We start from the raw sequence: 27,901 nt of genomic DNA, 5'->3' as shown, positions 1-27,901 counted from the left end.
CTATTGATAGAGGGATAATAAGTAAGCGTAACCACGTTCGCCCACGCATCAGGCACCATCCGTTTACCGTCGTATGACGTTTACTTACTCCTACTCCTTTCAACTCCACATGTGTCAACCCTCACATCATCCAGCAGCCCGGCCTCCTCCCGCAAGGGGTGGGGCCTCAGACAAAGATACAGTGAGCGTTCGCATTGACGTTGGTTTATTCATTACTCTGAAGGTTTCCTGGATACATATTACATAATGCATAATGCCCTAACACATTATTCATGGCATAGACAGCATACATACATTTGGTCCCAATTCATATTCTAGCAACAATCTCAACCCAAACGCAGATAAACACACGATTCGCGCCGTCAAACACTGCCGTTATTTCGTGACATAGACCCTCGCTTTTTTGTCTACTATAGTGCCCGTATCAAGCAATGCCAGGCACCTCATCGAGATACATCAGGCGCCCTATCGAGAATCATAAGGCGTCATATTGAAACATATAAAATAACAGATGCCATGATCAATAATAAGGAGCGATTGCAGTCACCAGTGATAAGTCAATGGCTACCAGACTAATGTTCCCAGAAAGACACATCACACATGCGCATATTGAAAACGGATATAGGAAGTTACGTAATGGTACGGTTAGCCGTAAAATACGTCTCTGCCAAACGCCGAGCATTCACGATTGTAACACATTACGGCACGGTCCAGCAACATTCTCCATGTGATCCGGCATACAGGATCGTACTTCAGGGCGGCGCCAACTTACGTACGATATCATATATGCTGCCACAAAATACTCCCTGGGAGCATTATGTAGACGCAAACAATGGCTATATGCACCACCTTCGCACTAGAGTGAGAAAGATAGATGGTCATAAAAATACATGCTCATATGCAACCGATTCATTGCACAGTTAGTGGTTTAACGTTACAATGTGTGCTGTCAAACGTTCGAAAAAAGATGAATGGTCAGAATCGCTCCGAATCACACCCTGGATAACGAACACTATCCTTGCCAACTAACCCAACAACCCACACTACACAGAAAGCCTTCCGACTAAGGCGATTACCGCCCCTGACACACAGACTGCCGAGTTGCTCCTTACGAACGCTGAGTTCCGACACACCGCCGCCTCACCAGGGCACTGGGTTGCCGCGCCAGTCGACAAACTCCCCGGTTCGGCGCTGGGGTCGCAGTGCCTCGCGCACCACGCCCTCGGCGCTCTCCTCCACCGTGATATCGGCCGTTCGACCGCCCGAGTTACCCATGTCGGTGGCCACCCAGCCCGGGTGAATGGCCAGGAATTCCACCTCGGTGATCGCCGTGGACATGGCCCTGTGGACGGAGACGGGGGGGGGGGGGATATTGTGTGAGGGAGGTGATACAGCGCTGGAAGAGATGTTACCAGGGCCGATGTCGTTAGCAGTTCCTAGACCTCCCATTTTCCATTAAAGAAAGGCGTAGCAATATTCAGCCAAGGACGAAAACAAAACATCAGTCATGCGAACCAATGTTTCGAACAATGAACAATAATCTTGTAGATTTACGATTGTTTATATTTATGTCACACAACGTTGCTGTTATGTCAACGCTAAAACATCCTAGCTCCGTCATCGTAACAAATTAAAATGTTCGCCGTGGAATTTTCTTGATAAAAAGAGTTCAGTTCGGCACCTCACTGTATTTCTTGACTCGAGACAGACGAGAGATAGAGAGATAGAGACAGTCCAGGAGAGTGACCGAGAGCAAGAGAGACTGGGTCACATAGCGAGTGACCGAGCGTGAATCGTCGGTGGGCTGCCGAGACTCGGCAGAGACTGACCAAGACTAAAGACCGACCACGACTGAGACTCAGACGGAGACTGCCCACCCGGCGGCGGCCGGCGCAGTCGACGACTCCGAGTAGGGGTCGCCTCGGTCGTACAAGCTCTGACATATGGCCTATAGCGGCTGACAATGTTACAGTCATAAAGAGTATCGTCCGCCACCACCCTTGTCTGCCTAAGTCAATGCCAGAGGTTATTACGGAGCGAGCGAAGCGAGCGGAGTCTCATACTGAATTAAGGGAAAATCCTGAGTATGAGCGGCCGGCCGGCCGTGGGGACGCTGTTCAAAAGCTAATATCTTAGGAACGGGACATCCGATTGACAAGCGGTCTTCTTTACTGAATGTCACTTGGACGTAAAAGTTCTGTGGTGTGATGGCCACCATGCGTTCTTGCCAACCACCGCACGTGGCGCGTGATAAAGTTGGACATTTTTTTAAGAACCCCCAAAATTGCAACCTCAATAACGGCACAACGGTTGGGCCGATTGAATTGAAACTCGGTACACAGGTCTCCATCAGATAATTCATCTGCATGTGTTAAGGTTGGGGTGCTACAGCACGTGCGCACGTGCAGGGGGCGCTCCCAGATCTCGAGAACGGCTGGGCCGATTGCGCTCAAATTTGGTACACGGTTGGGGACCAGTTAGTAGGTGACCCAGACCTGACCCAGACGAAGTTACTCACACTGTAGCCATGTTGCCGGCCGCCTTGCTGATGCGGTAGGAGAAGAAGTGGTCCGGAGCCAGGGCGCCGCGCTCCTTGCACACGCTGAAAACGAGGCGTTCACGAGAGTTCATTGCACAGGTTACACACAGTTGAGGGTGACACTCGCGACTTTTTCTCGACCTGGTCCTGTCACTGCTGTCCAAAATATTGACAGCAAGAAATATTTTCAATTTATTTTTTGTAACATAGAATAAAACGAAATAAATAAATAACCACCGTTCAAAAACACTTGGGCACCTACATTGTGTATCGCTCCAGATCAATCCACAACACCTGATCAAGGCATCTCCCGGCATCAGCCTCTCCCTCCCCTCCTCTCTCACCCGATGGAGCCCAGCAGTGAGGAAATGTTGACGACCCGTGGCCTGGGGCTGGCCCGGAGCAGCGGTAAAAACACCTGGGTCACCCGCACCAGGCCGCCTACGTTCGTTTCCAGCAGCCGGTTCAGTTCAGTCAGCTGCGCCGTCTCACACGGGTCCACCGGGTGCGTCTTGACAGAGATGCCTGGGGAGAAGAGGGAGTCACAGGGGTCCACGGGGTGGGTTCTGATGGAGTTGTCTGGTGTGAGGAGCTGGGAGGGATCACATGTGTTCATTGAAGGTCTTAGAGATGCTTTGAGGCTGAGTGCATACTGCCCCCATGCTCAGGCTATCAGTGAAGAAACTAAAGTATAAGTTTGACCAAAGACATGTGTACTTGTGTATGTATCTGGTACACAGATGATGTCTATGGTTTGAGGTTGGTTTGACTTTGTAAATTTAACCACCCACCACCTCAATTCATTTCCTGTGATGCATCACTCCCTCCCATTCCACCCCACTCTCCACCGACCAGCGTTGTTGATGAGGAGGTCCACGCGGCCGGCCGCCTCTTTCACAGTCCCGTAGGCAGCCTGAATGGACGCCTCGTCGGTCACATCGAGCGCCACGGCGGCCGGCTGCTCCAGTGACGTCAGAAGGCCACTCAGCTGGCTGGCTGACGCCGGGTTACGGCATGTGGCGAACACCTGCAGGATTACAGAGGTCGGTCGGGCTTGGATCGATCACGATCCGTAACCAATAAGTACGTAACGGCAAAAGTGCGCATTGCTAAAAATAAATCTAACCTGACCTAACCTAACCCAGCCTAACCTAGCACCATAAAACCTAACCCAGCATAACCTAAAATTAAAACCATAACCTATTACCTAACCTACTATGTATCTACGTTGGTACATTTTGGCTCTACCAACATTGGCGATACGCAGGGTATATTGAGTGAAGGCGATACGTACTTTTGGGGGTTAACAGCGCCATCTACAATCTTTATCAGCGGTAGCGCCATCTATCAACTTTATGCAGTGAGACTACGCCATTGTCTCGTCACAGTCAGAGACTGCGGTCATTATTGATAACCACCGCTCAACACAAGGCCCCAAAACAGCTCAACATTTCTATTAAACATGTGGTCAGCACATAACACCCTTTCATACCTTGAAGTTGTTCTTGACCAGTTCAGATACCATGGCCAGGCCTATTCCCCTGGAGCAGCCTGTCACCACTGCAACCTGCATACCCTTGGATGACATCTCAGTCCAACCTGAAACTATGTACATAAACATTAGTCAATACAGCACAGGTAAGTTCCTATCCAGCACATGCAACACACAATTGCTTAACACAATGAAAGGAAATTGGACAGCTTAATATAGGGCATCATTGTAACTAAACTAATTCTGTTGTCATCTTGATCTTTTTGCTAGTGCCTGATTGTGATGCTCAGTTCTCAATAATACAAATAAATGATCTAAAGAAGCCTTTCGAGGGGCTACAGGTCAATGATGGGTACTAATATCAATATGTTCACAATACAACATTGATAATTGAACCATAGATCATTGAACCAAATACAAAAATGCACATCCATGTGTAAGATAGAAGCTCACCAAGTTATCAATTAAAATCAGTAGAAGCAGAAAACAACATCCAGATTAGGACTGCCCTAATACTTCATAAAGGCATTAAGAAAAAAAGCTTTATTGACACAGACATAATTATCAGAAAATTAGGTATTGGTAAAACAGTTACTCAATGCCCCATGTGGTTCAAAATTCTTATGGTCTGCCTTTCTTAGGTTATGAATAGCAGTCATTACCATGCAATATGCCATGGGGCCTTTTTCAAAATACTGAAATTATTGACAATGCTCTGGCACTACCTTGACCTGACAAAAAAACATGAGTCATGCATAAACCTATATTGTTCAAGAAATTACATAAGCTTCACAGAAAGAGAGTTATGTAACACATTGGTGAATGATGAGACACAACACCTTTGAACTCCACATAAAATCAAATTCAAAATGCGTTGATCGCCCCCGGTCCCTCCTCTACTCAATATTCTTACAGACTTCCCCTACTTACCTTGCGAACTGAAACGTGCAATACCAGATTGTACTTCTCCTGACTCTTGAGTCTTGACCTGACCCCCTGAGCTGAGATCTAGCGTCTGAAAGATCAACTAAGAAGAGTAGGATCACAAGATCGCCTTGACATCAAATGTGTTGTTGGAGTAATATATTAAGAATGTCGCCAAGTTCGTAGGCGAGCGTAGTGCCGAACGAGGACACTTAAAGGGACCATCCAACCTTAACATTAGTTTTGAGTTGAGATAGCCAAGTTTGCGGCCAGGCTCAGAAACCACCATTTATCCTGGTCGCAACCCCCGCAGCTTTATGGTGTTCAAGAAATTTCTTCCCTTTACTTGCAGGGATGTAACGGAAGTTGGCACAGATTCAGCACAGATTCAGCACAGCACAGATTCGGTAGGGGGAAAAAAGGCCCTGGTAGAGGGAAACCTTTATGACCCGTTTTCCCCTAGAAATGACGTCACAAAGAGGTAAAAATGGATATCAATCGAAAGCTCTCGTTTACCCAGACACAGTCCTGCAGAAAAATTTCACTTTTTCCCCATAGGAAAGTTTTTACGGGAAAATCAAAATTTTGGGTCAATGGGGGGTCCCCCCCGATTTCGTTCAAAATCGGCACACAGGTGCCCCACCACCAGCCGAGAAACTTTCCCCAAAACGGTCCCCGTTGCATTGACGTTTAAGGCCCGTAAAGCCCCCTAGACTCGTAAAATATCCGTAAAATCGCCTTTGTACGGACAAAAAAGTGGTGCTATGGTAAAAATGGGTATCAATCGAAAGCTCTCGTTTACCCAGACACAGTCCTGCAGGAAAATTCCACTTTTTCCCCATAGGAAAGTTTTTACGGGAAAATCAAAATTTTGGGTCAATGGGGGTCCCCCCCCGATTTCGTTCAAAATCGGCACACAGGTGCCCCACCACCAGCCGAGAAACATTCCCAAAACGGTCCCCGTTGCATTGACGTTTAAGGCCCGTAAAGCCCCCTAGACTCGTAAAATATCCGTAAAATCGCCTTTGTACGGACAAAAAAGTGGTGCTATGGTAAAAATTGTTATCAATCGAAAGCTCTCGTTTACCCAGACACAGTCCTGCAGGAAAATTCCACTTTTTCCCCATAGGAAAGTTTTTACGGGAAAATCAAAATTTTGGGTCAATGGGGGGTCCCCCCCGATTTCGTTCAAAATCGGCACACAGGTGCCCCACCACCAGCCGAGAAACTTTCCCCAAAACGGTCCCCGTTGCATTGACGTTTAAGGCCCGTAAAGCCCCCTAGACTCGTAAAATATCCGTAAAATCGCCTTTGTACGGACAAAAAAGTGGTGCTGTGGTAAAAATGGGTATCAATCGAAAGCTCTCGTTTACCCAGACACAGTCCTGCAGGAAAATTTCACTTTTTCCCCATAGGAAAGTTTTTACGGGAAAATCAAAATTTTGGGTCAATGGGGGGTCCCCCCCCGATTTCGTTCAAAATCGGCACACAGGTGCCCCACCACCAGCCGAGAAACTTTCCCCAAAACGGTCCCCGTTGCATTGACGTTTAAGGCCCGTAAAGCCCCCTAGACTCGTAAAATATCCGTAAAATCGCCTTTGTACGGACAAAAAAGTGGTGCTATGGTAAAAATGGGTATCAATCGAAAGCTCTCGTTTACCCAGACACAGTCCTGCAGGAAAATTCCACTTTTTCCCCATAGGAAAGTTTTTACGGGAAAATCAAAATTTTGGGTCAATGGGGGGTCCCCCCCGATTTCGTTCAAAATCGGCACACAGGTGCCCCACCACCAGCCGAGAAACTTTCCCCAAAACGGTCCCCGTTGCATTGACGTTTAAGGCCCGTAAAGCCCCCTAGACTCGTAAAATATCCGTAAAATCGCCTTTGTACGGACAAAAAAGTGGTGCTATGGTAAAAATTGTTATCAATCGAAAGCTCTCGTTTACCCAGACACAGTCCTGCAGGAAAATTCCACTTTTTCCCCATAGGAAAGTTTTTACGGGAAAATCAAAATTTTGGGTCAATGGGGGGTCCCCCCCGATTTCGTTCAAAATCGGCACACAGGTGCCCCACCACCAGCCGAGAAACTTTCCCCAAAACGGTCCCCGTTGCATTGACGTTTAAGGCCCGTAAAGCCCTCTAGACTCGTAAAATATCCGTAAAATCGCCTTTGTACGGACAAAAAAGTGGTGCTGTGGTAAAAATGGGTATCAATCGAAAGCTCTCGTTTACCCAGACACAGTCCTGCAGGAAAATTTCACTTTTTCCCCATAGGAAAGTTTTTACGGGAAAATCAAAATTTTGGGTCAATGGGGGGTCCCCCCCGATTTCGTTCAAAATCGGCACACAGGTGCCTCACCACCAGCCGAGAAACTTTCCCCAAAACGGTCCCCGTTGCATTGACGTTTAAGGCCCGTAAAGCCCCCTAGACTCGTAAAATATCCGTAAAATCGCCTTTGTACGGACAAAAAAGTGGTGCTATGGTAAAAATGGGTATCAATCGAAAGCTCTCGTTTACCCAGACACAGTCCTGCAGGCAAATTCCACTTTTTCCCCATAGGAAAGTTTTTACGGGAAAATCAAAATTTTGGGTCAATGGGGGGTCCCCCCCGATTTCGTTCAAAATCGGCACACAGGTGCCCCACCACCAGCCGAGAAACTTTCCCCAAAACAGTCCCCGTTGCATTGACGTTTAAGGCCCAGAAAGCCCCCTAGACTCGTAAAATATCCGTAAAATCGCCTTTGTACGGACAAAAAAGTGGTGCTATGGTAAAAATGGGTATCAATCGAAAGCTCTCGTTTACCCAGACACAGTCCTGCAGGAAAATTCCACTTTTTTCCCCATAGGAAAGTTTTTACGGGAAAATCAAAATTTTGGGTCAATGGGGGGTCCCCCCGATTTCGTTCAAAATCGGTACACAGGTGCCCCACCACCAGCCGAGAAACTTTCCCCAAAACGGTCCCCGTTGCATTGACGTTTAAGGCCCGTAAAGCCCCCTAGACTCGTAAAATATCCGTAAAATCGCCTTTGTACGGACAAAAAAGTGGTGCTATGGTAAAAATTGTTATCAATCGAAAGCTCTAGTTTACACAGACACAGTCCTGCAGGAAAATTACACTTTTTCCCCATAGGAAAGTTTTTACGGGAAAATCAAAATTTTGGATCAATGGGGGGTCCCCCCGATTTCGTTCAAAATCGGCACACAGGTGCCCCACCACCAGCCGAGAAACTTTCACAAAACGGTCCCCGTTGCATTGACGTTTAAGGCCCGTAAAGCCCCCTAGACTCGTAAAATATCCGTAAAATCGCCTTTGTACGGACAAAAAAGTGGTGCTGTGGTAAAAATGGGTATCAATCGAAAGCTCTCGTTTACCCAGACACAGTCCTGCAGGAAAATTCCACTTTTTCCCCATAGGAAAGTTTTTACGGGAAAATCAAAATTTTGGGTCAATGGGGGGTCCCCCCCGATTTCGTTCAAAATCGGCACACAGGTGCCCCACCACCAGCCGAGAAACTTTCCCCAAAACGGTCCCCGTTGCATTGACGTTTAAGGCCCGTAAAGCCCCCTAGACTCGTAAAATATCCGTAAAATCGCCTTTGTACGGACAAAAAAGTGGTGCTATGGTAAAAATGGGTATCAATCGAAAGCTCTCGTTTACCCAGACACAGTTCTGCAGAAAAATTTCACTTTTTTCCCATAGGAAAGTTTTTACGGGAAAATCAAAATTTTTGGGCACTGGGGGGTCCCCCCCCGATTTCGTTCAAAATCGGCACACAGGTGCCCCACCACCAGCCGAGAAACTTTCCCCAAAACGGTCCCCGTTGCATTGACGTTTAAGGCTCGTAAAGCCACCTAGACTCGTAAAATAACCGTAAAATCGCCTTTGTACGGACAAAAAAGTGGTGCTATGGTAAAAATGGGTATCAATCGAAAGCTCTCGTTTACCCAGACACAGTCCTGCAGGAAAATTTCACTTTTTCCCCATAGGAAAGTTTTTACGGGAAAATCAAAATTTTGGGTCAAAATCGGCACACAGGTGCCCCACCACCAGCCGAGAAACTTTCCCCAAAACAGTCCCCGTTGCATTGACGTTTAAGGCCCGTAAAGCCCCCTAGACTCGTAAAATATCCGTAAAATCGCCTTTGTACGGACAAAAAAGTGGTGCTATGGTAAAAATGGGTATCAATCGAAAGCTCTCGTTTACCCAGACACAGTCCTGCAGGAAAATTTCACTTTTTCCCCATAGGAAAGTTTTTACGGGAAAATCAAAATTTTGGGTCAATGGTGGGTTCCCCCCGATTTCGTTCAAAATCGGCACACAGGTGCCCCACCACCAGCCGAGAAACTTTCCCCAAAACGGTCACCGTTGCATTGACGTTTAAAGGGACCCTCCCACCTTCCAAAAAGTTAATGAATTGGCATGAAAGTGATGTCCCTTGGTTCAGAAAGAGCGAAAACGAATATCTACCAAATTTCACCGAAAAATATTCACTGGTTTTCAAGATATTAGGCTTTTACTTTTGTTTACTTTTTGGGATCTCCCTGTTACTAGCGACTTTATTTGGAAGCAATAATTTGGCAGCCTTAAAGTGCGGCAGACGTTGCGCGCAAAGCAGCGTATACCACCACGTGTTAACGATGGTTTTAGTCTAAGATTTAAAAATTGTTAGATCTCCGCTGACGTCACAAATTCTAAGGGGGCATACCAATGCATTAGCCCCTTAGAATCCGAAAACTGCAAGTTTGAACTTCCATATCTTCGAATTAAAGCATTTCTCGATGTTGTGAGTGCCCAAACCGGTATTTGCAGGCCATGGCCACCAATTTGGCTATCTCAACTCAAAACTAATGTTAAGGTGGGAGGGTCCCTTTAAGGCCCGTAAAGCCCCCTAGACTCGTAAAAATATCCGTAAAATCGCCTTTGTACGGAGAAAAAAGTGGTGCTATGGTAAAAATGGGCATCAATCGAAAGCTCTCGTTTACCCAGACACAGTCCTGCAGGAAAATTTCACTTTTTCCACATAGGAAAGTTTTTACGGGAAAATCAAAATTTTGGGTCAATGGGGGGTCCCCCCGATTTCGTTCAAAATCGGCACACAGGTGCCCCACCACCAGCCGAGAAACTTTCCCCAAAACGGTCCCCGTTGCATTGACGTTTAAGGCCCGTAAAGCCCCCTAGACTCGTAAAATATCCGTAAAATATCAATGGGACCCCCATTGACCCAAAATTTTGATTTTTTCGTAAAAACTTTACTATGGGGAAAAAGTGGAATTTTCCTGCAGGACTGTGTCTGGGTAAACGAGAGCTTTCGATTGATACCCATTTTTACCATAGCACCACTTTTTTGTCCGTACAAAGGCAATTTTACGGATATTTTACGAGTCTAGGGGGCTTTACGGGCCTTAAACGTCAATTCAACGGGGACCGTTTTGGGGAAAGTTTCTCGGCTGGTGGTGGGGCACCTGTGTGCCGATTTTGAACGAAATCAGGGGGGACCCCCCATTGACCCAAAATTTTGATTTTCCCGTAAAAACTTTCCTATGGGGAAAAAGTGAAATTTTCCTGCAGGTCTGTGTCTGGGTAAACGAGAGCTTTCGATTGATACCCATTTTTACCATAGCACCACTTTTTTGTCCGTACAAAGGCGATTTTACGGACATTTTACGAGTCTAGGGGGCTTTACGGGCCTTAAACGTCAATGCAACGGGGACCGTTTGGGGAAAGTTTCTCGGCTGGTGGTGGGGCACCTGTGTGCCGATTTTGAACGAAATCGGGGGGACCCGCCATTTACCCAAAATTTTGATTTTCCCGTAAAAACTTTCCTATGAAAAAAAGTGAAATTTTCCTGCAGGACTGTGTCTGGGTAAACGAGAGCTTTCGATTGATACCCATTTTTACCACAGCACCACTTTTTTGTCCGTACAAAGGCGATTTTACGGATATTTTACGAGTCTAGGGGGCTTTACGGGCCTTAAACGTCAATGCAACGGGACCGTTTTGGGGAAAGTTTCTCGGCTGGTGGTGGGGCACCTGTGTGCCGATTTTGAACGAAATCGGGGGGGGACCTTCATTGACCAAAAATTTTGATTTTCCCGTAAAAACTTTCCTATGGGGAAAAAGTGGAATTTTCCTGCAGGACTGTGTCTGGGTAAACGAGAGCTTTCGATTGATACCCATTTTTACCATAGCACCACTTTTTTGTCCGTACAAAGGTGATTTTACGGATATTTTACGAGTCTAGGGGGGCTTTACGGGCCTTAAACGTCAATGCAACGGGGACCGTTTTGGGGAAAGTTTCTCGGCTGGTGGTGGGGCACCTGTGTGCCGATTTTGAACGAAATCGGGGGGACCCCCCATTGACCAAAAATTTTGATTTTCCCGTAAAAACTTTCCTATGAGAAAAAAAAGAAATTTTCCTGCAGGACTGTGTCTGGGTAAACGAGAGCTTTCGATTGATACCCATTTTTACCACAGCACCACTTTTTTGTCAGTAGAAAGGCGATTTTACGGATATTTTACGAGTCTAGGGGGCTTTACGGGCCTTAAACGTCAATGCAACGGGGACCGTTTTGGGGAAAGTTTCTCGGCTGGTGGTGGGGCACCTGTGTGCCGATTTTGAACGAAATCGGGGGGCACCCCCAATTGACCCTAAATTTTGATTTTCCCGTAAAAACTTTCCTATGGGGAAAAAGTGAAATTTTCCTGCAGGACTGTGTCTGGGTAAACGAGAGCTTTCGATTGATACCCATTTTTACCATAGCACCACTTTTTTGTCCGTACAAAGGCGATTTTACGGATATTTTACGAGTCTAGGGGGCTTTACGGGCCTTAAACGTCAATGCAACGGGGACCGTTTTGGGGAAAGTTTCTCGGCTGGTGGTGGGGCACCTGTGTGCCGATTTTGAACGAAATCGGGGGGGACCCCCCATTGGCCCAAAATTTTGATTTTCCCGTAAAAACTTTCCTATGGGGAAAAAGTGAAATTTTTCTGCAGGACTGTGTCTGGGTAAACGAGAGCTTTCGATTGATACCCATTTTTACCATAGCACCACTTTTTTGTCCGTACAAAGGCGATTTTACGGATATTTTACGAGTCTAGGGGGCTTTACGGGCCTTAAACGTCAATGCAACGGGGACCGTTTTGGGGAAAGTTTCTCGGCTGGTGGTGGGGCACCTGTGTGCCCATTTTGAACGAAATCGGGGGGGACCCCCTATTGACCAAAAATTTTGATTTTCCCGTAAAAACTTTCCTATGGGGAAAAAATGGAATTTTCCTGCAGGACTGTGTCTGGGTAAACGAGAGCTTTCGATTGATACCCATTTTTACCATAGCACCACTTTTTTGTCCGTACAAAGGCGATTTTACGGATATTTCACGAGTCTAGGGGGCTTTACGGGCCTTAAACGTCAATGCAACGGGGACCGTTTTGGGAAAAGTTTCTCGGCTGGTGGTGGGGCACCTGTGTGCCGATTTTGAACGAAATCGGGGGGACCCCCCATTGACCCAAAATTTTGATTTTCCCGTAAAAACTTTCCTATGGGGAAAAAGTGAAATTTTCCTGCAGGACTGTGTCTGGGTAAACGAGAGCTTTCGATTGATACCCATTTTTACCATAGCACCACTTTTTTGTCCGTACAAAGGCGATTTTACGGATATTTTACGAGTCTAGGGGGCTTTACGGGCCTTAAACGTCAATGCAACGGGGACCGTTTTGGGGAAAGTTTCTCGGCTGGTGGTGGGGCACCTGTGTGCCAATTTTTAACGAAATCGGGGGGGACCCCCCATTGACCAAAAATTTTGATTTTCCCGTAAAAACTTTCCTATGGGGAAAAATAGGAATTTTCCTGCAGGACTGTGTCTGGGTAAACGAGAGCTTTCGATTGATACCCATTTTTACCATAGCACCACTTTTTTGTCCGTACAAAGGCGATTTTACGGATATTTTACGAGTCTAGGGGGCTTTACGGGCCTTAAACGTCAATGCAACGGGGGCCTTTTTGGGGAAAGTTTCTCGGCTGGTGGTGGGGCACCTGTGTGCCGATTTTGAACGAAATCGGGGGGGACCCCCCATTGCCCCAAAATTTTGATTTTATCGTAAAAACTTTCCTATGGGAAAAAAGTGAAATTTTCCTGCAGGACTGTGTCTGGGTAAACGAGAGCTTTCGATTGATACCCATTTTTACCATAGCACCACTTTTTTGTCCGTACAAAGGCGATTTTACGGATATTTTACGAGTCTAGGGGGCTTTACGGGCCTTAAACGTCAATGCAACGGGGGCCGTTTTGGGGAAAGTTTCCATGGTGTGTCGTTTCGGGAACTAGCGAATGAAGTTTAGTACCGCCGTTCACCGGTGGATGGCGCTAGCTGGTAGTTTCGGCGAAAACTCCGTCTGAGATGTTTGAAGGCTTCCCTTAATCCCTTGTTCAAACATGGACCCCGTCAGCCCCGGCAGAGGTATTTGTCCAGTGTACACCGCACCTGAGGACGGGTCAGCTGAGGGAGGGGAGTCACTATTGTGGCCTGAGGAATGCCGCGCCGGTCGGGGGACGGGGTCGGGAGGAGGGGGAGGGAGGCAGCGCCGTTCTTGCTGTGAGGGGCTGGCTCGTCGCCTCAGCCTGGCATACGCTCAGTCGGCGAGGCGCTGCGCATGACCCGGGAGCAGCTGAGAGTCCATGACTCCATATAGACAATTGGCTCGTTTGTAAGCACGAACACTTGGAATGTTGCTGGTGCAGAATTTAAGAATGGGGACGATGTTTTTTTTTTGTGCCAAATTTTGTGTAGGTAGGTACATATAGGGAATTTATAGAAATTTATTGTGACAAAGTTTCCAAAAAATCGGTCCAATTTTTTATATCAAGGTTTTAGTGACGTCATGATTTGAGTTTTCGACAAAAACGACACATGTTTAAAAAAATCATGGGTATAAAATCACAGAATAGACATACCTACAGACATGCCGTAAACGTCATTGGACTGCCAATACCTACCATGAACAATCAAATTGCCATCTTCGATTTTTGATTACCTATCGTTCTACGGTTTCCAAAATCTTGAATGGAATCTTGGCAATTTCTTGTAGACTGCTTCACGACCATGATGAATGCATTTCATAACCCGCACCCCGCTGGGGGTCCTGGAATTACACGCCCTGCTGGTGGGCGGGGGTGTTTGAACACCCCCCTTTTAGCTCGGCTCCTGGGCCATGTAGCGATACGGGGAAAGCGACGTTCGAAAAAGCGTAAGGAATTATGACGAAATTTATACTTAGGTCATTTTTTCGGTCAGGTCAAAGGTCAGGTCACCAGAGGTGTTTTGGACCCATGCTACTGAAAGCCCAATTTCATGTGTTTGACCTGACCTTGACCCGGTCCTGTGACCTTGAAATTCAACTTTCAGGTGCTCATCGTAAGTGTCTCGTCGCGTTCTTTCGTTTACCTTCTCGTCCGTTTTGCTGCGTCTATTGGTTCTTGAGTCGGGTAGCAGCTCTATTGGTTCCCGAGTTGTGCGCCGCTTTTTGAAGAAAAAATGTTGAAATAATCGGCCCAGCCGTTCTCGAGATCTGGAAGCGCCCCCTGCACGTGCACACGTGCACTGCACGTCGTGCAGTAGCACCTTAACCGCAACACGTGGGAATGCATAGCCTGGTGGCTGCCTACCTGTATGCCAAGTTTCAGCGAAATCGCCCCAGTAATTACCGAGTTATTGAAATGGGAACAAATTTGGCACCTCTTCTTTTTGTATTTTGCACGTGCAGTGGGGGTCACTCACATAGATCAACAGTATCCGACCTTTGGTAGAAGGGATGCAGCTACCCTACAAAAATTACCGCAAGACAATCGCTCAAGCGGCTGCTGAGATACGAGCCTCTCAAAATCACTACTTTTGCAAAACAGCTTGAACAAATGAACACCCTTGACTTTTCACGTGGCACGTGCCACGACGGTCAATGAGATGTATCAAAAGTAGTCAATTACGGGGTAGTATACGGCCTTGCGGGGTAAAAGGGATGGGGCTACCCAGCAAAAAATGCCGCAGGCCAATCGGTCTAGCGGCTGCTGAGATATAAGCCTCTCAAAAGCGTTACAGGCCGGGCCGGGCCGGGCCGCTCATACTGAGATTTTTCCGTTATATTGAAAAGACTCGCTTCGCTCGCTACGCTCGCTCGCTCGTAACTACTAAGTAAATGTTCAAACGGATGCCAGGAATCGAAAAAGTGTATCAAGGTCCTCAATGATCAATGACCCTGACCTGACCTTTACGTGACCTTGGCACCCACCGTAATGCATGCCGCATGGGACGAACATCATTTGACATGTTTGGACGTTTACAACACAAAAAAAGACTGGAAACGCGCGGATAATGTGATCTGACATACGCTGAATCGCGATTTCGGTCAAACATGGTCTCGAGAAAAAGGCCAGGGGTCAAAGGTCATTTGGGTTAAAATAATGAAAGAAAAAGGGTATGTGTAAAATTGATCAACTCTGGGGTACTGTAAGTTTTGTCGCGATCGTCCGCTTTTTGAGCGAATTATTCGCGAAAAACTGAGGGGGCGGAACGCGGGTCCATCCAACTACCCCTACACATGGGGCGTTCCACGACAAATCGACAAATAAAAAAAATAAATTTGCACCCTCATATTTCATTTTTCGTTGAAAACTGGTGTGTGAGGTTGTGATGGGCGGGGAAGCCAGCTGTGGCAAGGATTTTTTCTTCGAACAACGGTTTCCGAGATATAGCCTCGGGCAATTCCTGGAGGTCACGCTGCAACCCTATGTTTGGCGGCTTATAACTCAGAAACTATTGGTTTTCTATGATAAAAACTTTATATGATTCAACTCACCATCAACCAACAAACATTTTAGGCATCTCGGATTTTCAATTTTTGACTCAAGGTCAACTTTTGACCTTTCGACCTTTCGAGGTCAACATACATATGTTTCGATGCGGATCGACGAGAGGATCACGATGGTGCTATTAGTTTGTTCCTAGCTGGGATACCTTGAAAGTTATTTGAGAAAAACTTCATATATATGTAGTGCCGCTATTTTGACTTCCTTTTTGCTCCTGTGACGTCATATTTGACCTGACTTGAAAATGACCTCAGTAAAAATTATAGACCTTATCCGTGTGTACCCTGTACCGTTTACCGCTTGTCGCTATCTTGCTTTATTCTCGAGATCTCGCTGTCGCTCCCGCTCGTAATAATGGACAGGTCATAAAAATGACTTGACCTGAGGTCAACGCAGGGCGATAACCACTTTTTTATTATCGCATATGAATGACAATTGATAAGGCTTTAATCGTCATCAGACGAAATTGCAACTTTCAGTGAGAAAAATATCAAGGTCACTCTTCGAAAAATAGGTCAAAAGGTCACGTGATCAAAATTTTCAAAAATTGAAAATCCGAGATAGCTAAAATGTTTGTTGGTTGATTGTGAGTTCAACCATATCAAGTTTTTATCGTAGAAAACCAATAGTTTCTGAGTTATAGGCCGCCAAACGTAGGGCTGCAGCGCGACCTCCAGGAATTGCCTATATCTCCGAAACCGTTGTTCGAAGAAAAAAATCCTTGCCACAACTGGCTTCCTCCCCCCCCCCCACCATCACAACCCATTAGACCAATTTTAAGCAAAAAATAAAATATGAGGGTGCAGGGCTCTTGTCGATTTGTCGTGGAACGCCCCACATGCGAGGGTTAAAACACTATAATAAAGTCATGATATGAACATATTTGCTGTTAAAGATATTTTTGTAGATTTAGTTCATATAACAGTGTTCGCCACGGGCCGCAAAATCCCAGTCCAGCCCGACCCTGGCCCATGGGTTGACAGCCCGGCCCAGCGCGAACCCATGCATAGTAAAATTGTTGAAGCCCAGCCCGGTCTAGCCCGTCCAGCCCGGACCAGCCCGTCAAAAATGAATGGATCATGGACACCAAACAGGTATTACATATGTCACCCATAGGCGCAAAGAAATTCGGTATATGATAAGCAGCGCACTTGATATCAAACGGTGACCCAAAACAGCAACATTTTTTAGTTTGACCTGACCTGGAAGGTCAATGACTGACCTGAGAAGGTAGAACTGGAAATCATTGGATTCGTCTCTTCCCAAAGAATCTTTTTGGTCTATACCGCTAAGCTTTATCTCCAACAGGAACGAAATGGCGCGGGGGGTGGCAACCCCCCCCCCCCCATGTGCGTTCTAGGATGGGAAAATGGCATGTGCGGGCGAGGGTTAAAGCTTGCACATTTTTCTTGCTGGGACCCGTGTGGCTAACATTTGTTAAGGACAACTTAACCCTATTCCTGGCGGGCTCCGCCGGGACAAGAAACTGGCGGGGGGGGGGGGGGGGGGGGCGATTCGGCCCCCCCCTGAGATCTCGAGAACGAAGCAAGATAGCAACAAGCGGTAAACGGCATCGGATACGCATGGACAAGGTCTACAATTTTTACAAAGGTCATTTTCAGGTCAGGTCAAAGATGACGTCACAGGGGTCGAAAAAGTCAAAATGGCGGCGCTAGATATGGAGAGAGTTTTTCTCGAATAACTTTCGAATTAGTCAAGATAGGAACAAACTAAGGGCATCATCGTGATCCTCTCGTCAATCCGCATCGAATGATATATATTTTGACCTCGAAAGGTCAAGGTCAAAGGTTGACCTCAGGTCACGTGACCTCGAGGTCATCATGTATATCATTCGATGCGTCTTGACGAGCTGAACACAATGAGACCATCCACGCGTCTGTATCTTGTTCCTGTACGGAGTTATTGGCCAAAAAGCTTTGGTGACCTTTGATGACGTCACATGACCTCACAGCTGCCCAACAGCAAAACAGACCTCAAGGTAGTGAAGGTTGATCGTATATGAAGTCATGTATGGTATATGGGGCCATTCCGACCCGTTTTAGTGGTAAAAACAGGGAGTTGATTTTTCCCCCATTGACTTATAATGGGGAGGTCGCGAAACTGACCTGACCTTAGGTCACCGATATCAAAATTCCGAGATATACAAATTGCACATACTGTTACCCTAACTAAAGCCTGAAGAGAAGAAATTGATCGGTCAAAAACTCTAGCTCTGGCGTGATTGCAAACTTTTCTGAGGTAGGGTCACCAAACCGCCTCTGGTGACCTGACCTGAGGTCAGATCAACTCAAAATTTTCAGACATGTTGCGTAGAAGCCTTTTAGGAAAAGTCAGAAAATTTGAGCTTCCTAGCTCAACGCGTTTGGGAGAAATAACCAAAAAACCTCAGGGGGGGGGGCTCCTGAGGCCCCCCCCCCCGCCAGGAATAGGGTTAAGAATCAAAATATAAAAATTCCGGCATTAATGGGTTAGTGAAAAGCCTGTGTGAATACCACCGTCACTTATTTTCCTTCTCAGTAGCAGTAACCTTGGCAGTAACAGCGGGAGGTCTGGGAGAGGGTCAAAGCGTCCAACCCTTCCGGCGCCCGTGCCTTCGCTATCGCTTTCAGGAACACGCGCGCGGCCGCTATTGTGCGCCCGTCAAACCCAGCCCGCCCTTTGACAGCGGGCGGGTCATCAGCGGTCCGCCCGCGTCCCTTCCTGTGACGTCACTACGGTCCTGGAACGCAAGCGAAACGTAGCCCAGCGGTGCATTGTTGTCATTGTTGTGGGTACATAGGCATTAAAAACAATCAGCTCGGCTAGCATCATGTCTCTCTCGTCCAATGGTGTATAGAATGGTGTGTAATTTGACCTCGACATCATCCAAAGATGAACATTTTTTAAGGTCGAGCTCATGACCTGACCGGTAAAACTCATGTAGCATCCCAATCGATTGCCTATTGTAAAACTGAACGCATTGCAGCTGTTTTTACTGCCTTTCCACGTCTCATTCACATGTCAGTTGTCCAAAAGTGCTTGTTTCGACTGCTTAACCCTCGCCGGACCTATTGGCTTTCTACATACGCGCCGGCCGAGGGAGGGGGCGGGTGCGAACCCCCCCCCCTCGCCGTTTCGCCCCTGGTGGAGCTAGCGTGTCGCGGAAAAAAACGAGCGTGTGCGCCGTTACGAGACGCAGAGATTGGTACCCGATTTTAAGGTCCTAGGTCAACCGGTGACCTCTGAGGTCAGGTCAAGTGCCCAAGATACGGTTCAGTTTTTGGTGAATAACTTCGCAAAAAAACGGCCGCAGAACCGCGATTTTGGCAGAATCGTGTTCGTTTCGCTCAGGCGCGTCGAATGATATACTTTTTGTCCGGGTAAGGTCAACTTGGGGTATTGACCTCAGGTCAAGGTCAGGTCAGCACCCCCAGGTCACGAAGTTGGTCGAAAGAGGTCATGTCGCATATCATTCGATTCGGCAGGTCTTCCTGAGTCCATTGGTGGTCTTCCCGACTCGCTAGTTCAATTTGATCAAGAGTTATTGACGAAAAACTAATCTGACCTTGATGACGTCATAGATGACGTCACACTAGGTCAACATTGCAAAAGTGACGCATATGACCTTGCAAGGAGTGCATCAAATCACGATTCTGTGTGCTTGAGATACTTGGAGATCGTTCCCGGCGCCAGAATAGCAGTTTTCATTTTCCCCATTGACAATGGTGAGGTCACGAAAATGACCTGACCTCATATGACCTTTAGGAAAAATCCGAGATATACAAGTTGTGAGACTCATAATGGATACTAGCCTGCAAGTTTCATTTCCCTGTGACATCTCCTCTGGCAGTGAGGGCGTTGCGAAGTTGCGACATCTGAAGACCGTGCAGAGGTTCACTTATGACGTCATAGGTCAGTGACCTGACCTGACCCAAAAATGCGGTTGATGTCAAAAGGTCCGGCTTGAATCAAATGTCAGGTATGCCATGTTTCAGCTCTCTATCGCCAGCGTGTTTGGAGCTATCGCGAAAAAACCCTATGGGGGGCGGCACCCGCCCCCCCCCCCCCTCTCGGCCGGCGAGGGTTAACCCTCGCCGGACGCCGCCACAGGGGGGGGGGGGGTATGCAACTATCCACTAAGGTTTTTCGCGAATAACTCGCGTAAAAAGCGGCCGATCGCGACGAAACTTTCAGTCCCTCACATTGATCAATTTTACACCTACCCTGAAAATTTCATGACCTTGACCCAAATGACCTTTGACCTGTGACCTATTTTCCGAGACCATGTTTGGCCGGAATCGCGATTAGGTGTATGCCGGCTCGCATTAGACGCGCGTTTGCAAGCTTTTCGTGGTTTCGAACGTTCAAACATGTTATTTGATGTTGCTCCCATGCATTTGGATGGATGTCAAGGTCACCTGAAGGTCAGGTCAGGCCATTGACCTTTGGTGACCTCGGTCCACTTTTTCGAGTTTTACATGTTTCCAGGCTAGTTTTTGGAGCTGAATTCGAATTTAGCAACCATTTGAACATTTACGAAGTAGTGTTGGTGCCTCCGTAACATGTTACAAAGCTGTCAGAGGCGGTTGACACGTATTACGAATACCCGTCCCCGTGGTTTAAATGCTTAGAAACATCATCTCTGATCAAAACTAACACGATATTCGTGATTAGCACCCCGGAAAACCACATAGCAGCCACACATTACGACTTTCTAACAGGCCCCGATTTTCCCGATTTTCGGGTCATTGACTTGACCTGGAAGGTCGCCCGATGACCTAGGACCTTATAATAGGATATCACCGGCTTCCTCTCGTTACGGGCAACACGCTCGTTTTTTTCCACGAAGCTCTAGCTCGATCAGGGGCAAACGCGAGGGGAGTCGTACCCCCCCCCCCCTGGTGCCGTCGAAGGACGCAAAATGGCCTGTGCCGGCGAGGGTTAAAAAGATTTCGCTTCGCTTGCGCGGTCCGTTCACTCGTATATTTCTCCTTCGTTTTAACCCTCGCCCGTATTCGTGTTTGCCAGCGTCTAACGTATATGGGGGGGGGGGGGGGGGTCCGTTGGATTCTCCTTGCCGTTTGGCCTCTGATGGAGCTAGAGCTTCGCAGAAAAAAAAAACGAGCGCGTTGCCCGCAACGAAAGTAAGCCGATGATACCCAATTTTATGGTCTTATTTAATGTCACTGGTTGACCTTCCAGGTCAGGTCAATGACCCAAAAATCGGGGAAATCGGGACTTGCTGGAAGTTCGTAAAGTGAGGTTGAAAAAGGGATTTTGTGGGGTGCTGAACACGTAGTTCATGTTAGTTTTGCTCACATACCTTTGATGTCTTAACCCTCGCCCGACGAGGGGGGGGGGTGTTGATGCAACCCCCCCTAAGGTTTTTCGCAAATAACGTAAAAACGGCGGCGCGTAGCGCCGCCAAATTTGGCGAAATGTTGCCCTCTGGGGCAACATTTCGCACCTTTCCTGAAAATTTGAAGTCCCAGTCTTTTTAGGTCAGGTCACCAGGTCACAAAACCGGTACAAGGTCAGGGGGAAATTGGACTAGCTTAGCGGCAACTGAATTCCAGAGTTCACTAAAATTGGTAACAAAGTATATCATTCGATGCGCACGGACGTCCTGAGTTCACTGGTGCTTTTATTTTTGCTCTATATTGACTAGGTAAAAAGTTATAAGCGAAAAACTTTTAACCCTCGCCCGGTGAGGGCCTTTTCCATAACAAGGACGGCGAGGGGGGTTGGTTGGTACGACCCCCCTGGCGATTGGCTCCTATGGCACTTAGAAACACCAAATTTACAGAGTAGATGGGTCTATGAGAGGTCTCGCCCCTGTGCAAATTTGGTTGCTCTAGGTCAATATTTAGGGGGTTTTTGGGGGGGTATGAGTGTAAAATGTTTGCTAAAACAGGCCAAAAATTTTTCGCTTATAACTTTTGATCTAATCAAGATAGATAAAAAAGAAAAGCACCAGTGAACTCAGCACGTCAAGGCGCGTCGAATGATATACTTGTTTGCTTGCCTAAGTGTACTTAAAAAGTTCAGCACATCTTAAGTACATCTTAAGTCTTAAGAATGGTCGAAATGCTTAATGTTGCATATCATTCGACTCGGCTGTTAAAGAGGAACAGAATGATGCCATTTTGAAAGCTGCATCTTTATTGTGTGACAAGTTATTGGCACAAACGTCATTTGACCTCAGTTGACCTCATTTGACCTGACCCATGGATAAGTACACCAAACAAAGAAGCACCAAGTGACATAATGTTAAGTACTGTTGTTTCAAAGCACTAAAGTGATAGAACGAAGCGGATATCGCCAGTATTTTCCTAATTGAATATTTTCCCATAGGCTTAACATTACGACGTAATGACCTCTAACTGACCTCAGGTCAGTGACATGAAAAAAAAAACGTAATATATGTTATACAACTCGGTGAACTTAGGACATCCTGAAAGTTTGAAGGAAATCAGTCAAAAACTGTGAGTTGGACAGGTGCATAAAGAAAATGGAAATTTGACCATGACCTTGTACCGGTTTTTCTGACCTGGTGACCTGACCTGAAACGGCAGAGACCTGAAATTTTCAGGGAAGGTGCCAAAATGTTGTCCCAGACGGTATGCCAAATTTGGCGGCGCTACGCGCCGCCGTTTTTACGTTATTTGCGAAAAACCTTAGGGGGGTTGCATCAACCCCCCCTCGTCGGGCGAGGGTTAACATGTTTTAGCAAAATTTTTGCACTCATACCCCCCAAAACCCCCCTAAATATTGACTTAGAGTCACCAACCTTTCACAGGGGCGAGATCTTCTATGGACCCACCTACCCTGTAAATTTGGCGTTTCTAAGTGCTATAGGAGCCAATCGCGAGAGGGGGGGTCGTACCAACCCCCCCTCGCCGTCCGTGTTATGGAAAAAGCCCTCGCCTGGCGAGGGTTAGAACCCGCGAGTTGCTGGGGGGGGGGGGGGGCGTTAAACGCCCCCACTTTTTTCGCCGGGCTATAGCATAAAAACGACGCGCCGCAGGCGCGCCAAATTTTGGGTACCTGTAGGAAATTGATTGAAGTTTATTGTGACAAAGTTTTTAAAAAAATCGGTCGGAAATTGTTTTAGATATCGAGGTTTTAGTGACGTTATGATTTCTGAGCTTTCGACCAAAAACGGCATATGTTCAAAAAATCATATAAAATCACAAAATAGACATAGACATGCCGTAAACGCCATTAGACTGCCAATACCATGAACAATCAAATGGCTATCTTCGATTATTGATTATCGTTCCGCATTTCCAAAATCTTGAACTAAATCTTGGCAATTTCTCGTGACTTCTTCACGACCATGATACATGCATTTCTTAAATTGAACTTTTTGAGCCAAACACGTACAGATATGATAAAATGAATGTCACATTCGTGTTCTACGCACAAAATTACCCATATAACATGTGTCACGGGCTGCGAATATCAGTTTTGATTTTCGGGGATAGGTATGTGCCTACCCGGTTGACCTGACCTTGACCCTGACCTATGCTTGACTGACCCCTACATGAAGCCGACACTCTTGTAGGCCTTATATGATGGATTGTGCACCGTTTTGACAGAATTACTGACGAGAGGCGCCCATTGCGAAGTACTGAAGTCCATGCTACTGAAAGCCCGATTTTAGGTGTTTGACCTGACCTTGACCCGACCTGTGACCTCAAAATTCAACTTTAAAGCACTCATCTGAAGCGTCTTGTCGCGTTCTTTCGTTTGCCGCCTCCTCGTGCGTTTCGCTGCGCCTAGGTTCTCGAGTTATCGGCTGGGGGCGTTTAACGCCCCCCCCCCCCCCAGCAAACGGTGGGTGGCGAAATACCCCAGCAACTGCCGGGATAATGTATTTAGGCGAGGTCGGGTCAGGTCAGGTCAGGTCAACCATTAGGTGACCTGCCGGCCATCCATAGCAGGTGTTGACCACTATTGACAGCTTCGTAGCATACGAGGGCACCAAAACTATTTCATAAATCTCCAAATGGGAATTCGAAATCAGCCCCAGAAACTACCCTAGAAACATGTAAAACTCGAAATAGTGAAGCAAGGTCATCAAAGGTCAACGACTTTGACCTGACCTTCACGGGACCTTAAAACCCACACAAAAAAAAGATTGGAAATTGCGCGGATAATGTGAGCCTCAGCCGACATACGCCAATTCGCAATTCCGGTCGAACATGGTCTCGAGAATCAGACCACAGGTCAAAGGTCATTGGGGTCAGGGTCATTAAATCTTAAGAGTATGTGTAAAATTGATTAAATCGAGGGTACTGGAAGTTTCGTCGCGATCGGCCGCTTTATGCGCGAATTATTCGCGAAAAACCGGGAGTGGGTCCGTTCGACCCCGCTACATGTAAGTGCGAGTTAAGTCACTACAAATTTGTCTTTAAAGTAAAAAAGTTTATTCCTCGAGCTGAGAGGCCAAAGTTGTACAGTTGGAGTAGGTACTTTAACACACCATGTAGGTATGTGCTTACATGCATGCATACATTCTCGAATTAAACATCAATAATACCCACTAAAGGCATATTGCTCTTTGGAACGTCGCTTTCGGTATGGGGATATCGTGGGTCTGAGCCAGCTGACACGGGTGACACCCCCTCAGTGGGGTTCTGGCATGGTCTGCGTTGGATCACCCACCACCACAATGGGCGGTTCCTCAAAACCAGCGTAATTCAGACCGGTGTGAGGCGGCGACGTGAGGCACGCAAGTGCGGGACCGTCCCCATGCCGTGGCGGTCCGGGTCAGGGGAGCAGCCCCCTCCCCGCGCGGCGGGCGGTCGCCCATTCATCCGCGACCCCAGCCCCATGACTGAGGGGTTGACAGAGGGCAAACATCACGTATTTAAACTGGGCAAACAGACGGTGTTCTACGCTAAGGACATCTCGCGGCTGTGATTCACGATACTGCTTCGCCAAACTGCCTTTAGATGGTGGGTCAGTCGGTGTCCGTCTGCTGCTGTGCGCCGAGAATTAGCCCTATAAATTACCATGAATTACACCTTCTAGTGTGACGATACAGTCACGTTATCATATAGGTCGCGTTTAGATGCAAATGAAGAAACGACTGCGTTGAAAAGATATGTCATTTCATCGAACGCTGAAATGCGCGAAGTGCTCGCTAAAAAATGAACTCGCTAACTGAGCCCTCAAGGTCGGCTGCCGTGTTGCATTGCATTTAAGCCAAAAACGCGGGCTGGGTGTAAGTTGTCGAGAAACAATTTTTGGGCTGAAGTGTTCTCTAAAGTATTATCTACATAGATCCAGGGAACATATTTGCTATCTGTGATGGCTTAGGAGATATTGAATCGTAAGTCCTCCGGTGTACCCTGTTTTGCGGCGGCCCACGTGTTAAAAGCTGCTGAACATTTTTACTTTGACCAAAAAACGCGGGCACAGTTTTGTCTGTACGAAAATGACTTTTGTCCTATCGCATTCCACGTGAGCTGAAAATTCAGAAACCAGGGAACATATTTGCTTCGACCAGTACTTTGCACGATTCAGACCGAAACGTGAAAAAATAGCCCCAAAACCCTATGGCGGGCACGTCTCCGCGGCGCCCGGCCGCGGGTCGCTAGTTCCCGAAACGACACACCATGCTCGGCTGGTGGTGGGGCACCTGTGTGCCGATTTTGAACGAAATCGGGGGGGACCCCCCAGTGCCCCAAAATTTTGATTTTCCCGTAAAAACTTTCCTATGGAAAAAAGTGAAATTTTTCTGCAGAACTGTGTCTGGGTAAACGAGAGCTTTCGATTGATACCCATTTTTACCATAGCACCACTTTTTTGTCCGTACAAAGGCGATTTTACGGATATTTTACGAGTCTAGGGGGCTTTACGGGCCTTAAACGTCAATGCAACGGGGACCGTTTTGGGGAAAGTTTCTCGGCTGGTGGTGGGGCACCTGTGTGCCGATTTTGAACGAAATCGGGGGGGACCCCCCATTGACCCAAAATTTTGATTTTCCCGTAAAAACTTTCCTATGGGGAAAAAGTGAAATTTTCCTGCAGGACTGTGTCTGGGTAAACGAGAGCTTTCGAATGGTACCCATTTTTACCATAGCACCACTTTTTTTGTCCGTACAAAGGCGATTTTACGGATATTTTACGAGTCTAGGGGGCTTTACGGGCCTTAAACGTCAATGCAACGGGGACCGTTTTGGGGAAAGTTTCTCGGCTGGTGGTGGGGCACCTGTGTGCCGATTTTTAACGAAATCGGGGGGGACCCCCCATTGACCAAAAATTTTGATTTTCCCGTAAAAACTTTCCTATGGGGAAAAATAGGAATTTTCCTGCAGGACTGTGTCTGGGTAAACGAGAGCTTTCGATTGATACCCATTTTTACCATAGCACCACTTTTTTGTCCGTACAAAGGCGATTTTACGGATATTTTACGAGTCTAGGGGGCTTTACGGGCCTTAAACGTCAATGCAACGGGGACCGTTTTGGGGAAAGTTTCTCGGCTGGTGGTGGGGCACCTGTGTGCCGATTTTGAACGAAATCGGGGGGGACCCCCCATTGACCCAAAATTTTGATTTTCCCGTAAAAACTTTCCTATGGGGAAAAAGTGAAATTTTTCTGCAGGACTGTGTCTGGGTGAACGAGAGCTTTCGATTGATACCCATTTTTACCTCTTTGTGACGTCATTTCTAGGGGAAAACGGGTCATAAAGGTTTCCCTCTACATGGGCCTTTTTTCCCCCTACCGAATCTGTGCTGTGCTGAATCTGTGCTGAATCTGTGCCAACTTCCGTTACATACTTGCAGGGTGGGACCAGCTTAGTCCCGGGCCCTGTTTCACCGGTGATAGCAGCAAGCTACTATCAAATTGCGCGAGCTGACGTAATGTGATGACGTCATACTGCTGACGTAAGGGGCAATTCTGGCGCACGATTGCCGCAATATTGTTTTACGTCATCAGCTAAATGTTCGAAGTTAATGTCAAAATTTTTCCTAAACCCAACTTCTTTTAAATACATCATATTGAAAAAATATATAGGGTAAGGTGCCTAATTAGCGACCCCCTTAATTTGAACCGTCATTGCTCACGCTCTATGGGTGTCACTGTATTACTGGCTTGATTTTCGGAGAGATCGTTCATTTTTCTATTAAAATATAGTCATTTTCTGCCCCAAGATCCACTTATTTATTTGTAGTGAGCATTTTGGCAAACCATTGCAAAAAACGCTAATAGGGAACTCTTCCCGATTAGCGACCGGGGAGGGTCGCTAATAAGTCTATGGGTTTTCCCATATTAAAAATGGCAAAAAATGCGACGCCTGAAAAGATAAAATATGATCCCAAAAAGGTAACCTATACGCAAAGCACTCAATCACTCGAACAGGAACGTTTATCCAACACGTTTACGTAAGTAAAAACTGATCACGTGATGCAACGAAGGCGAAAAGAAGGCGAAAACCCAAATTTTACGGGCTATCTCGTATGATATTCGAGGTCCGCGCTGGATTCGGCACCTCTGCAGTCGGTGACGACATTTGGCATCCCCTGCCTCATATTGCAAGCTTCAGCAACACCTCATTTTCATTTCTCTCCGTTCCCCTTTATTTCCCTTCTTGAGCTATTTGCGACCATGTCGGGCGCAAATAGGAAACATGAGTTGCGACACATTTTTAACCGCCATGCAGTGCACAGCTAAGCAATTCACTACGGGAAAACGGCAATCAATTGAAAAAGGATTGTTGATTCAGGATAATAAAGGTACATCATCCTATTGTGCATCGCTTTTCATCAGAGAGGGCCGAAATACACACGTTTTGGATAAGAAACTCGTCATTTTTATTTACACTCACTTGAAACGTCCCACCAGAAACACCGACAACCGGAAAATAATTTAATTTGATAACCAAAGTATAGCCGACCTTTTGACAATGTTTTTACCCCGTTTTCCCCTGCCAGTTATTCTCTAGGGAGGTAGGTCGTAATTAGGAAAGGGTCGCTAATTAGGCACCTTACCCTACCAAAAATATATATACTATCATGACTGCGTAAACTCTTACTTTTAGGCTCATACGTCACTTACCCCGCGTTCGATGTCTC

General features: G+C 46.9%; 1 protein-coding gene across 3 annotated transcripts; it reads right to left on the bottom strand.

Annotated features, from left to right (window-relative positions):
• Positions 1–187: 187 nt before the first annotated feature.
• LOC122392263 (C-factor-like) lies at positions 188–27,901 on the bottom strand. 3 transcript variants are annotated; one of them, XM_043386935.1, is made up of 7 exons: positions 27,885–27,901; positions 4,962–5,046; positions 4,032–4,144; positions 3,392–3,566; positions 2,884–3,064; positions 2,519–2,602; positions 188–1,342 (listed from the first exon to the last, which is right to left on the bottom strand). In XM_043386935.1, exons 3-7 carry the CDS (start codon positions 4,125–4,127, stop codon positions 1,141–1,143), a joined length of 738 nt encoding a protein of 245 aa, XP_043242870.1. In that variant the 5' UTR covers positions 4,128–4,144; positions 4,962–5,046; positions 27,885–27,901; the 3' UTR covers positions 188–1,140. The 3 variants fall into 3 exon arrangements, with proteins under 3 accessions (XP_043242870.1, XP_043242891.1, XP_043242881.1); XM_043386956.1 differs by lacking the exon at positions 27,885–27,901 and having other exon boundaries at positions 4,962–5,274; XM_043386946.1 differs by lacking the exons at positions 4,962–5,046; positions 27,885–27,901 and adding an exon at positions 4,694–4,758.

Source organism: Amphibalanus amphitrite, unplaced genomic scaffold (assembly GCF_019059575.1).
Source record: "Amphibalanus amphitrite isolate SeventyFive unplaced genomic scaffold, NRLGWU_Aamphi_draft 000022F_arrow, whole genome shotgun sequence".
NCBI lineage: Eukaryota > Metazoa > Arthropoda > Thecostraca > Balanomorpha > Balanidae > Amphibalanus > Amphibalanus amphitrite.
Note: the sequence above shows the minus strand (reverse complement) of the source record. Positions and strands in the feature narration are given on the sequence as shown.

Excerpts from the sequence above, each read along its gene's own strand:
- LOC122392263 (XM_043386935.1), bottom strand. The coding sequence starts at position 4,127 with ATGTCATCCAAGGGTATGCAGGTTGCAGTGGTGACAGGCTGCTCCAGG. Across the intron at positions 3,065-3,391 it reads CCTCCTCATCAACAACGCTG|GCATCTCTGTCAAGACGCAC; the intron begins GTCGGTGGAGAG and ends TCTTCTCCCCAG. Across the intron at positions 2,603-2,883 it reads TCACTGCTGGGCTCCATCGG|CGTGTGCAAGGAGCGCGGCG; the intron begins GTGAGAGAGGAG and ends CCTCGTTTTCAG.